Consider the following 13415-nt stretch of genomic DNA (forward strand, 5'->3'; position numbering starts at 1 on the left):
TGTTGGGTCAGCCCCGTGTGGGCCTATTTGTCTGCTGATTGTTTCTGGGTTCCCAGCTGGGCAAGGTGTCTTTGGGGTGGGTTCAACTGGCCATAGACTACCTATCAGGAAAGCTTCCTACTATGCCCGCATGGCCACAGCTACAAATTAGGCACAGTAAAAGATTAATAACAATAACCAATAATAAACTAGGATAATTATAACAATAAAAGTAATAAAAGTTATGTGAATGTGCTCTCACACTCTCTCTCAAAATATTTTATTGTACTGTACTCACCTATTTTTGCACTGGGATTGATTGCAGGTAACTAAAACCAAGGGAAACAAAACTGGGGATAAGGGGAGACACTACTGAATACCTGACGCAAACACCCTAATGGCGACATTTATCTACAAAACGATAGACAATGATCTCTTAGGTGAACAATACTAGGTATGATAATGGTTATTAATTTCTCTAGAGTAGCGAATGCAAAATGATGAACAGATGAAATACGCAAAAAGACAAGGCGAGAATTAAAATGTTATAGAGAGAAGTGAGACTGTCATATGCAAAAGCTACTGTAAGGCATAGAACAGAAAGGAGGCCGGGCGCGGTGGCTCACATCTGTAATCCCAGCATTTTGGGAGGCCGAGGCAGGCGGATCATGAGGTCAGGAGATGGAGACTATCCTGGCCAACATGGTGAAACCCTGTCTCTACTAAAAATACAAAAAAAGTAGCTGGACGGGTGGTGTGTGCCTGTAGTCCCAGCTACCCAGGAGTCTGAGGCAGGAGAATCGCTTGAACCCAGGAGGCGGAGGTTGCAGTGAGTCGATATCGTGCCACTGCACTCTAGCCTGGCGACAGAGCGAGACTCCATATAAAAAATAAATACATAAATAAATACATAAATAAATAAACAAAAAAGGAATGAAAGGAAAGTTATAGAACGTCTATCAAATGAGGTATAGAACAGGTAATACTTGGTATATAGGATTCAAAGTCCACTGTGGAAGAGAAATAGAAGGATATCAGAAATAATAAGGTTTAGCCCCAAGGAAGAAGACTATATGAGAAAAAAATCACTGCTGATTTGAAGCAGAGAGATATGCATCTCATCATTTTTGTACCACTAATAAAAATAAATTCAAAGCCAAATATAGCCCAGCATCCTATTTCAACTTTGCTGACAAGACAAATGATGTAGCCAGTAAGATCTAAAATGTAATTGTTGTAAAACCTTGAACAGTTCCCAGTTAAGCTACATTCAAAGCAGAAATGATGTGTTTGGAGACAAGAAATTAGCATTTAATGGAAAGACTTTGGCAATATATACCCAAGTGAGGATTTGGAGAAGAGTTTTTGGAAACTTCACAGCTAACTGGATATTAGCTATTAAAACTTAAGTGACACAGTTGAGTGGATCACCCAGAAAAATGAACTATAAATCAGAAAGTGTTAGAATAGCAAGAGTCACTAATCCAGTTGCAGTTACAGTGTGTCACACTTAGGAGACTGGGAAATATGGTTATGCAGAGTTAGTAGAACAATATTTAGCTAGTGTCAAAAAGGAATTTTGAATTTACACAATGAAAATAACAAAAATCTTATTTTTCAATACATAAAGTCACAATTTTTTGGAAGATTCCCTCTAGTAATTTTATGCATTTATACAATAATCATTTGGTTAGTCTCTCATAAATAATTAGCCCATCTTAAACAAATCCACATGAATGCACACTTCTTTCCAAAATGCAATGAAGAAAACAGCTTACACTTTTTGTAGAGTGGCTTTAATCATATACTTTGGAAGTTTTGCCTTTCTCTTCCCAATTATTTCAAAAGCGCCCTTCAATATTACGGGTCTTTTATCAACAATTTGCTCAAGTCTTTTAAAATAAAAACTATGAAGAAGGAAATCTAAATGTAACCCTGAAGGGCTATAATTTAAGAGATGTGAATTATTTTATACACTAATTCTAACAACTGTCCCTGAAAATTTACCTATGAGGTAATTTCTGTATTATAAGTCCCATGTCAGAGAAAAGTGTTCCAATGGAGAGAATCTAGGTAATAAATCATGCCTAAATCTTTAAAATTACATTTTGTTTATAATATATAAAGGTCAATGTTGAACAAAATAATATATGACAGTAATTATAGTGAATATTTTGATATTTATGCCTTTTAATGACATGAAGAAAGATAACACTATGTTTTTAAAGTCTAACAATTCTTTCACCAGAATGTTTAATAGGAATAATTCATGGCTTTCTTTGACTAATCAGATCCTGCCTTTTTAATGAAAATTCTAAGCCTTGAAAAGACAGCAAGCAGACATAAACTAAAAAGATGAAGAATGTGAATTTACAATGGTTAAAACTCAGCAATTCATGAGCAACTTGAGAAGCACATTTATTAGAGCTCATAAAATAGTAAGCAATAACAGGGAGTGTGTATACTGAAACAAACAGCCAAAGAGATTGAAAAAAATGTAGTCACAGGCTCTTCTGGCACAAATTCATTGCCTCTATTCTGGTGAGCTTCTCTTCGTGGGATTTATGGACACTGAATTATATCCAGACTCTGCTAACTTCTTGGTTTTCTCCCTCCTATTGCCTAATGACTCTTTAAGCTACTACATGAGTCTAATCCACGGGCATCCTGAGCTTCACAAATTCACGTCATTCCCAGCGAGAAACCCACCGTCTTCACTGAGTCATTCAAAGCTTCCCACTGCTGGAATGGCATCGACATCTGGCTCCTTCGCCAGTGGTCATAGCGGGCTCGACTCTCTTCATTGGTCAGAATCTCCTTTGCCTTCTGCAGTTTCTGAAAAGTCTCCACTGGAAAACAAATCAAGAAATGAGCACTTCTCTCTTGGAGGGGATATTTTAAACTCCAAAACTATCCAACTGATCTTACTAGAACCATGACTCTGCCACTTAATAGCTATGTGACCTTGGGCCAATTTACCTCATCAAGCTTTTCTAAAGGGTATCATAAGGACAAGCAAGATCATGGATGTAAAGTGCTTGGCACAGTTTATCCTTTCCCTGTATTGTGCCTCAGTCATGTGCCAGAGGCTACTCTCGGTGCTGATGACACAGATGTGAATAATAGACATTATTAGCAGGGGAAAGAAACATTTGTAAACATTGAAAAAATACTATTCCACCTTATAGGAAGAAAACTACCTTTTTTAGTGCTGGGTGTGAGACAGGGCAGTAATTAGGCAAGAGGGACGGTAAAACTGAAGACAATAAAGCAGGAAGGAGCACGGTGACTTAGAGGAAGTAGGAATTGCCATTGTGACTGGAGGACACAAGGCTAGGGGAAGAACGATGAGGGATGGGGCTGTAGAATAGATAGACAATAGCTCAATCAACCAGGGCCTGAGATGTCATGTTAAGGATGCTGGTCTGCTTTTTGTCGTAAGAGAAACAAGAGGCTTTAAGTATAATAAACATGGTAGATGCTGGGACAAATGGTAGCTTGTCACTAATCTGCTCGACCAGATGGCGTATAATAGAAACCTTTTATGGCTCTGTTAGAAACACCTCCAAAGTCTCTTCTGCTCCTCAGGGAAGTAAAAACTTCCTGCAGAGCAGAATACAAGATTTATACACAGGCCGGGTGCAGTGGCTCACGCCTGTAATCCCAGCACTTCAGAAGGCCCAGGTGGGTGGATCATGAGGTCAGGAATTCAAGACCCAGCCTGGCCAAGATGGTGAAACCCCATCTCTGCTAAAAATACAAAAAAAAAAAAAATAGCTGGGGGTGGTGGCAGGCGCCTGTATTCCCAGCTACTCAAGAGGCTGAGGCAGAGAATTGCTTGAACCTGGGAGGCGGAAGTTGCAGTGAGCCGAGATTGTGCCACTGGACTCCAGCCTGAGCGACAGAGCAAGACTCCATCTCAAAAAAAAAAACCAAAAAAAATTAGCCAGGCACGGTGGCGCACATCTGTAATCCCAGCTACTCGGGAGCCTGAGGCAGGAAAATCGTTGGAACCCGTGAGGCAGAGCTTACAGTGAGCTGAGTTTGGACCACTGCACTCCAGCCTGTCCGACAGAGCAAGACTCTGTCTCATAACAAACAAACAAAAATTCACATGTTGAATTCCTAACTCCCAAAATGATAGTATTAGGAGGTGGGGCTTTTGAGATATGATTAGGTCATGAGGGTGGAACCCTCACAAATGGAATCGGTGCCCTAATAAAAGAAACCCAGACAACTTGCTCACTCTGTTTCCCCTATATGAAAACATAGCAAGAAGACAATTAGCTAGGCATGGCGGTGGGCGCCTGTAATCCCAGCTATTTGGGAGGCTGAGGTAGGAGAATCGCATGAATCTGGGAGGTGGAGGTCGCAGTGAGCCAAGATCACACCACTGCACTCCAGCCTAGATGACAGAGCAAGACTCCGTCTCCAAAAGATAAAAAATCAATATACAAATATCAGTGATGTCTCTACACCTTAGCAACGAACAATCTGAAAGTGAAATTAAGAAAATTCCATTTATAAGAGCATCAACAGCTGGACCCAGTGGCTTATGCCTGTAATCCCAGCACTTTGGGAGTCCAAAGTGGGCGGATCATGAGGTCAGGAGTTCCAGACCAGTCTGGCCAACATGGTGAAACCCCGTCTCTAATAAAAATACAAAAAAAAAAAAAATTAGCTGGGCGTGGTGGTGGGCGCCTGTAATCCCAGCTACTCAGGAGGCTGAGGCAGGAGAATCACTTGAACCTGGGAGGCGGAGGTTGCAGTGAGCTGAGACCATGCCATTACACTCCTGCCTGGGTGACAGAGCGAGACTCTGTCTCTAAAGAAAAAAAAAAAGCTTCAAGAAGAATATAATATTTTTTAAAAATTGAACAAAAGAAGGAACTACACAATATTGTCAAAAGAAGCTAAAGAAGATCTAAATAAATGAAAAGACATCCCATGTTCATAAAGATTTACTATTGCTAAAATGATAATACCCCCCAAACTGATGTGCAGATTCAACATAATCTCTATCAAAATCCCAGTTGCCTTTTTTGCAGAAATTGACAATCTAGTCCTAAAATCTGTTTGCAAATACAAGGGACCCAGAATTGCCAAAAAAAAAAAAAAAAAAAAAAAAAAAAAAAAAAAAAACTCTTGAAAAAAATAAGAGCAAAGTTGGAGAATTCACACTTCTGAATTTCAAAACTTACACTACGAAGCTACAGTAGTGAAAACAGTGTGGTACTAACATAAGGATAGACATACTTATAAATGGAATAGAATTGAGAATCCAGAAACAAACCCTTACATTTACAGCCAATTGATTTCAACAAGAGTGCCAAGACAATTTAATGAAGAAAAAAACAGTCTTTTCAACAAATGGTGCTAGGACAACTGAATGTCAATATATAAAAAGCATGAATTTAGATTTCTACCTTAAGCTATAAACAAATATTGACTCAAATGGATCACAGATCCAAATATAAGAGTTAAAACCATAAAAAACTGAGAAAAAAAAAAGCATAGGAATAAATCTTTGTGACCTCAGCTTAGGCCAGAATTCCTTAGATATGACACCCAAAGCACAAGCAACGAAAGAAGAAATAGATAAATTGGACTACATCAAAATTAAAACTTTTGTGCCTCAAAGAATACCATGAAGAAAGTGAAATGACAAGCCATGGAATGGGAAAAAATATTTGCAAGTAATGTATCTGATAAGGTACTTCATATCTAGAATTTATAGAGAACATATACAACTCAATAATAAGACAAATAACCCAAATGCAAAATGGACAAAGGGCTTGAATGAACACTTCTCCAAAGAAGATATACAAATAGCCAATAAGCACCTGAAAAGATCCTGAACAGTATTAGTCCTCGAGGAAATAAAAATCAAAACCATAGTCAGATACCACTTTATACCTACTAGGATGGCTAAAATTAAAGGATAATAATTGTATAGAATGTGAAAAAATTGGAACTGTCACACATGACAGGTGGGAATGTAAAGTGTTATATAGCCACTTTATATGAAAACTACTACTATAATAGTAGAAAACTACTACTACATACTCAATTTATATGAAAACTACTATGAAAAGTAGTTTGGCTGTTCTTCAAAAATATTAAGCAGAGTTGCCATATGACCCAACTATTATAATCCTAGGTATATATCCATAAGAATTGAAAACATATGTCCACACAAAAACTTGTATATGATAGCAGCATTATTCATAATAGTCAAAAGTGAAAATAACACAAATGTCCATCAACTGTGAATTGATAAACAAAATGTGGTATATCCACATAAAAGAATTATCATTCAGCAGCCATAAAAAGGAATGAAATGTTGATATGTGCTACAACATGAATGAGTCTTGAAAATATGCTAAATGAGACTGGGCACGGTGGCTCACGCCCGTAATCCCAGCACTTTGGGAGGCCAAGGTGGGCGGATCACCTGAGGTCAGGAGTTCGAGACCAGCCTGACCAACATAGAGAAACTCCATCTCTATTAAAAGTACAAAATTAGCTGGGCGTGGTGGTGCATGCCTGTAATCCCAGCTACTTGGGAAGCTGAGGCAGGAGAATCGCTTGAACCCAGGAGGTGGAGGTTTTGGTGAGCCATGATCACACCATTGCGCTCCAGCCTGGGCAACAAGAACAATACTTCGTCTCAAAAAAAAAAAAAAAAAAAAAGATGAGGCTATTGAAAGCTACAGGAAAACAAATGAACAAATAAAAGTATCTTGCCATAGCAGCTTGGTCCAGTGAAAGCAATCCTTCCTGTTGCTGACGACAATGTAAATGTCTCATTGCATAAATGAAACGTCACTTTTTCCAATGGGAATAAAAAGCTTATTAAATTACCACCAAGGATGCACATGCCAGTTGCTACTCGTGTGGTGCTTGTAAAGATTTATGTATTTATCTGTGAGTCACCTTCTCTTTTCACATCATTGTTGGCTTCACTTTCTAGAATTCCTGGAATGAAAGAAGCTGCTTAGAATTATTCTGATGTGAGTCCCTCAACAACAGTTGATAAGCAGAAAGAAAAAAGAAACCTTATCTTTCCTATAATGCGACCTTTCTCTTGTTCCATCCACTTCACCACATTTAACAAGAGTGAGTTTGGGTTTATATTTTTCCATTAATGTAGCAACTAATCAAATGAGTCACGCAAGGTAAACACTTGCCAGTTCTGGGAAGAGAGATCTCATTTTGTAAGCTTATAGGAGCAAATGATGCTGGAAGTCTTGCGAGACATTCTGATTTAACTCATGGGTCTACCTTCAAAATATAGAGGTTATTTTAAATTCATATTTCACAATAGAATTTGTATTACAACAGTCACATTTTAAATGTATGCCATTTACAATTACTTAAGAAATAATAATATGATGTCAAAATATGCTTTGAAAAAATCTGGAAGAAAATATACCAACTGTAAATAGTGGTTCCCTATGAGGGAAAGATAAAAGCAGACTTTTTCTTCCAACATTATTTATTAATTATGTTATTTTTTATTATAGGGGAAAAACAGTAAAGACTGTAAAGTAAAAAAAATTGAGACATTAAAAGATGTTAGTTAACAAAGGACAAATTGCTCCCCTTCTTCTAATATCCAAATATCCTTGAAGTTTGCACATCAGTAACAAAAATACCATTCCACAGGTTCTTAATTTAGTCTGAAGTTTACTTTCTTTTTTTTTTGAGACAGAGTCTGTCCCTATAGCCCAGGCTGGAGCACTGTGACACGATCTCAGCTTGCTGCAACCACCGCCTCCTGGGTTCAAGTGATTCTCCTGCCTCAGCCTCCACAGTAGCTGGGATTACAGGCACCTGCCACCACACTCAGCTAATTTTTTGTACTTTTAGTAGAGACGAGGTTTCACCATGTTGGCCAGGCTTGTCTCAAACTCCTGACCTCATGTGATCTGCCCACCTTGGCCTCCCGAAGTGCTGGGATTACAGGTGTGAGCCATCACACCGGCCTTAAGTCTACTTTCTTCATGGCCATGGAGAAGTTAATAAAGTGTTAATCTGAAACAGTTACTGTCACCCATACAAAGCGCTGGCATGAGCACCAGCCAGGAGCTCTGGGGCTCAGTGATACTATTTCTATAGCAAAGTCAGTCCTGTATGCAGCACCCACATCTGGAGAGGGGAGGGAATTTCTGGTGGCCTTAGATTTACTTTTTTTTTTTTTTTTAGGGAATAAAAGAATGATCTAATCATTACTTATAAAAAGAGAAAACAATCCCATCATGTTAAATGTTTACCTTGGGCTGCTACATAAAAACAAGGAAAGACAATCCACTGAATTAAAATTGCCAGCATCCATTAAGCACTTTCCACATGCAGGACTCCTCATTTACTTCACAGCAGATGCATGAAGTAATATACTACTAGTCTACCTGTTTTACCTATGAGAATGCTGAGGCTTGGAGAGATTGCCCAAGGTCAACTAGACTGTAAGTGGAATGGGAGCAATCCAGACAAACAAGCCTGTGTTTATATCCACTACTCCATCATGCTACCACATCAGTAATTTCAATAGCAACAGTTGAGACTATATTTAGTGGACGAAAAAGGTATAGATATGAGTTTAATTTATCCTACCCAAAGTTCCTCTACTGTCTAGCTTTTTGCTTTAATTAGATACATTTCAAAATCTGTCCATTATATTCTGGATTTCTGTCAAGCTAAACTTCAGTATCCAAGTGAATTTTTAAAGATATTTTGAAGCTAGTTGCAGTAGCTCACTCCTGTAATCCCAGCACTTTGGGAGGCTGAGGCAGGTGGATCACTTGAGGTCAGGAGTTTGAGACCATCCTGGCCAACATGGTGAAACCCCGTTTCCACTAAAAATAAAAAAATCAGCTGGGCGTGGTGACACACGCTTATCGTTCCAGCCACTCAGAAGGCTGAGGCAAGAGAATCACTTAAACCCAGGAGACAGAAGTTGCAGTGAGCTGAGATTGTGCCACTGCACTCCAGTCTGAGCGACAGAGCAAGACTCCAACCCCCCAAAAAAACAAAAAATAAAAAAAGAGATTTTGAAATAGTCTGGCCAGGCACAGCAGCTTATTCCTGTAATCACAGCACTTTGGGAGGCCAAGGAAGGCAGACTACTTGAGTCCAGGAGTTTGAGACCAGCCTGGGCAACATGGCAAAACCCTGTCTGTACTAAAAATACAAAAAAATTACTCAGGTGTGGTGGCGCACATGTGTGGTCCCAGCTACTTGGGAGACTGAGGTGGGAGAACTGCTTGAGCCTGGGAGGTTGAGGCCTGCAGTGAACCAAGATCGCACCACTGCACTCCAGCCTGGGAGACAGAGCGAGATCCTGTCTCGTATATACATTTGAAATATTTTCATCAATAACCTTAATCATCCAAGTATGTAAAGATCCACATAAACGTTCAGAAAGTTGTATTAATGAAAACTGAGTAAACGGATACTTAGATTAAAAAACAACCTCTACCCAAAGGTTGAATCATATATCAAATGCATGCCTGACTAGAGAAGATATTGATGTCTGTGTACCTTTTCATTTTAAACAATATTTACACAGTCCAGTGTTTCTCTGAACAAGACGCCTTGAGGCAGCCAATACATGAAACCCCCATCACTATGGCAACTAGAAATGGCAATAATTACACAGTGATTCATCATGTATCCTGAATAAAAATTGTTTGTCAGGGACAGAGAAACAACTCACAGTCACGCTTCACTGAAAAGAACCCAGTTAAAGAATAACCTGGGGTGGTGGTGGTTTTTAAGTGTTTATCAAATTTTTATAATTTTTTTTTTTTTGAGACACAATTTCACTCTTGTTGCCCAGGCTGGAGTGCAGTGGCGCGATCTCGGCTCACTGCAACATCTGCTCCCAGGTTCAAGCAATTTTCCTGCCTCAGCCTCCCAAGTAGCTGGGATTACAGGCATGTGCCACCACGCCTGGCTAATTTTGTATTTTTAGTAAAGACAGAGTTTCACCATGTTGGTCAGGCTGATCTCACATTCCTGACCTCAGGTGAACCACCCACCTCGGCCCCCCAAAGTGCTGGGATTACAGGCGTGAGCCACCGTGCCTGACCTAAATTTTTATAATTTTATGCAGGGACACCTATCTTAATATTAACTCCAGTTCAGACAGGTAGTTAATATGAACCCTAAAGAAATGTTTGGGCCAGGGGCCAGGCATGGTGGCTCACACCTGTAACCCCAGGACTTTGGGAGACCGAGGCGGGTGGATCACGAGGTCAGGAGATTGAGACCATCCTAGCTAACAGGGTGAAACCCTGTCTCTACTAAAAATACAAAAAGTTAGCCAGGTGCGGTGGTGGGCACCTGTAGTCCCAGTTACTCGGGAGGCTGAGGCAGGAGAATGGAGTGAACCCGGGAGACAGAGCTTGCAGTGAGCCGAGATAGCGCCACTGTACTCCAGACTGGGCGACAGAGTGAGAAGCCGTCTCAAAAAAAAAAAAAATGAAAAAGAAATGTTCGGGCCAGGCTCGGTGGCTCATGCCTGTAATCCCAGCCCTTAGGGAGGCCAAGGCAGGCGAATCACCTGAGGTCGGTAGATCAAGACCAGCCTGGCAAACATGGTGAAACCCCTTTTGCACCAAAAATACAAAAATTAGCCAGGTGTGATGGCACACGTCTGTAATCCCAGCTTCTCAGGAGGCTGAGGCACGAGAATTGTTTGAACCTGGGAAGCAGAGGTTGCAGTGAGCTGAGATCATGCCACAGCCCTCCAGCCTGGGCAACAGAGTGAGACTGTCACACACACAAAAAAAAAAAAAAGAAAAGAAAAAAGAGAAAGAAAGAAATGTTTATGCATTCACTTATTCAAGAAATTGTGCAGAATAGGCATCCTCTTCAGTAAGTGCCATGCTAGGGGCATACAACTGTGAACAAGACTAGCAGGGCGTCTGCCTTACTGAGCTTCCAGAATGACCATAAGCAAACATGCAATAAGGAAACAGTGTGACACACAGTCTGCTGCCTGACGTACAGGGTGCTCTTGTTAGGTGGGACACATGGGACTTCCCAACTGATGGTCAGCTGAGACCTGACACAGAAGCACAACCTGGCCAAGTAGTCAGGGACGTGTATGAGCCACGGAATGTTCCAGGCAGAAAGCATCAAGCATAGAGGGCTGGAGTGTAGAAAGAGCAGGGCACATGAAGGAAGTAATGTAGTTCTGAGTGGCTGAAACATGAAATTCTAGGCACGGTGAAGGAGGGCAAAAGGGGATGGAGAATTAAGGTACACAGCATGAAGGGATTTGTGCCTAAAGGCTCAACAATGACAAAGGATGGACTACTGCACAGTACATCACAGACATAATGCAAAGCAAAAGAAGCTACACACAAAAGAGTACATACTGTGTGATTCTATTTATATGAAATCCAAAACTGCAAAACTAGTCAATGGTGATAGAGATCAAAAAATGAGAGAGGGTGCTGACTTTGAACAGGAAGGGAAAAGGGATTTCTGGGGTGCTGAAGATGTTCCACATCTGTCTGGGCAGTGGTTGACCTGGTTATACATATGCACAAATTTATCAAACTCACACTTATTATTTGCTCATGGTACCTTAAACAAGTTAATAAAAAGGGGAAAAAAATCAAATGAGCAGAAGCAATAGTTAAATATCTAACAAAAGATGACCTCACATATAGAAAAATGATCTGTTTTTGCAAATCAAAGGAATCAATGATTTCTAGAGAAAATTAATAAAGCACCTTAAGACAAAGAAAACATTTTCTTTTTTCTTTTTTTTTTTTTTTTTTTTTGAGATGGAGTTTCACTCTTGTTGCCCAGGCTAGAGTGCAATGGCGTGACCTCTGCTCACCGCAACCTCCGACTCCTAGGTTCAAGCAATTCTCCTGCCTCAGCCTCCCGAGTAGCTGGGATTACAGGCATGCACCACTAGACCTGGCTCGTTTTGTATTTTTAGTAGAGACAGGGTTTCTCCATGTTGGTTAGGCTGATCTCAAACTCCCGACCTCAGGTGATCCACCCACCTCGGCCTCCCAAATTGCTGGGATTACAGGCGTGAGCCACCGCACCCGGCCAAGGAAAACATTTTCTAAATAAAGAAGAGTTTGGATTTGTGCAATGTGTAATTATAGACAGGTCTTAGTATGATATTATCCTTATAGAAAAATCACATATACACACATCTATACACATATAGTAAACATAACCATCAAATTTAAGACATAAGGCCAGGCACAGTGGCTCACACCTGTAATCCAGCACTTTGGGAGGCCAAGGCGGGCAGATCACCTGAGGATGGGAGTTTGAGGCCAGCCTGACCAACATGGAGAAACCCTGTCTCTACTAAAAATACAAAATTAGCTGGGCGTGGTGGCACATGCCTGTAATCTCAGCTACTTGGGAGGCTGAGGCAGGAGAATCGCTTGAACCTAGGAGGCAGAGGTTGCAGTGAGCCAATATCATGCCATTGCACTCCAGCCTGGGCAATAAGAGCAAAACTCCGTCTCAAAAAAAAAATTAAGATATAATATTACCTACCCTGAGGATAAAATCAGAGTAGGAAAACACAAGAGATTTCAACTGCACTGGTAAAGTTTTAAGCTGGGTGGAACATATGTGGGCATCTGTTAGAGTATTCTTTATTCCTTTTTGTACATATTTTTTTCCATAATTAAAAAGAAAAATCTGCAATGAGAAGCACTTAAAGAATGCCGTAGCAATCCAGGCATGAAACGATGGGGGCTTACCTACAGCAATGGCACCCAGCATGAATTGAGGAGGATACAGTGGAGAGAGATGAGAAAGGTAAATCAACAGTGTTTGGCAATTTCCCAGATATGGACATGAGGGAGAGGAAGGAGACAAGGCTTCCATGACACCAGCTGAATGGATGGTGGTGTCCTTCATAGAGATGGGAGAACACAGAAAAATAAGCAAGATTTTAGAGGGGGTGATAGGAAAATAATGAGTCTAATTTTTGACAGTTGCAATGTTTCCAAATGGAAATTTCCCAGAAGCAGTCAAAACTACAGTCTTAAGATGGGGAGTGAGAACTAGGTTAAGGATAGATTTGAGAGCCATCAAAAGAGCTGGTGATTTAAGCTACAGACCTGGACAAGGCTTCAGGGGAAAATGGGGAGTGGGCTCAGAAGAGAGCTTAGGAGGGAACCTTGGGGCAACAGAGGAGTCACAAAGGAGACTGAGAGAAAGCAGCCCAAAGAGGCTGGAGGAGAACCATGAGTGCATAGTATCCTGACAGCTAAGAGAAAAAAACTTTGTTTCAAGGAGGAAGGTATGGTCAACAGGGCCAAATTTTGATGCAAGTTCAGGGGAGATAAGTACCAAAAAGTAACTACTAGATTTGATACTCAGGCAGTCCTTGGTCTATTTCTGAGAAACTAGGGAAGTCAGAGTGGAACAAATGGAAAAAT

At 40.5% G+C, this 13415-nt stretch overlaps 1 protein-coding gene across 1 annotated transcript in view; it reads right to left on the reverse strand.

Moving 5' to 3' along the window:
• Nucleotides 1-13415, reverse strand: part of DNAJC12 (DnaJ heat shock protein family (Hsp40) member C12) — a 43336-nt gene that overhangs the window by 14492 nt on the left and 15429 nt on the right. The window contains exon 3 of the mRNA XM_055274454.2: nucleotides 2689-2828. Within this exon, the coding sequence (XP_055130429.1) occupies nucleotides 2689-2828 (140 nt within the window). The remainder of the gene's footprint in view (nucleotides 1-2688; nucleotides 2829-13415) is intronic.

Source organism: Symphalangus syndactylus, chromosome 4, assembly GCF_028878055.3.
Source record: "Symphalangus syndactylus isolate Jambi chromosome 4, NHGRI_mSymSyn1-v2.1_pri, whole genome shotgun sequence".
Lineage (NCBI taxonomy): Eukaryota > Metazoa > Chordata > Mammalia > Primates > Hylobatidae > Symphalangus > Symphalangus syndactylus.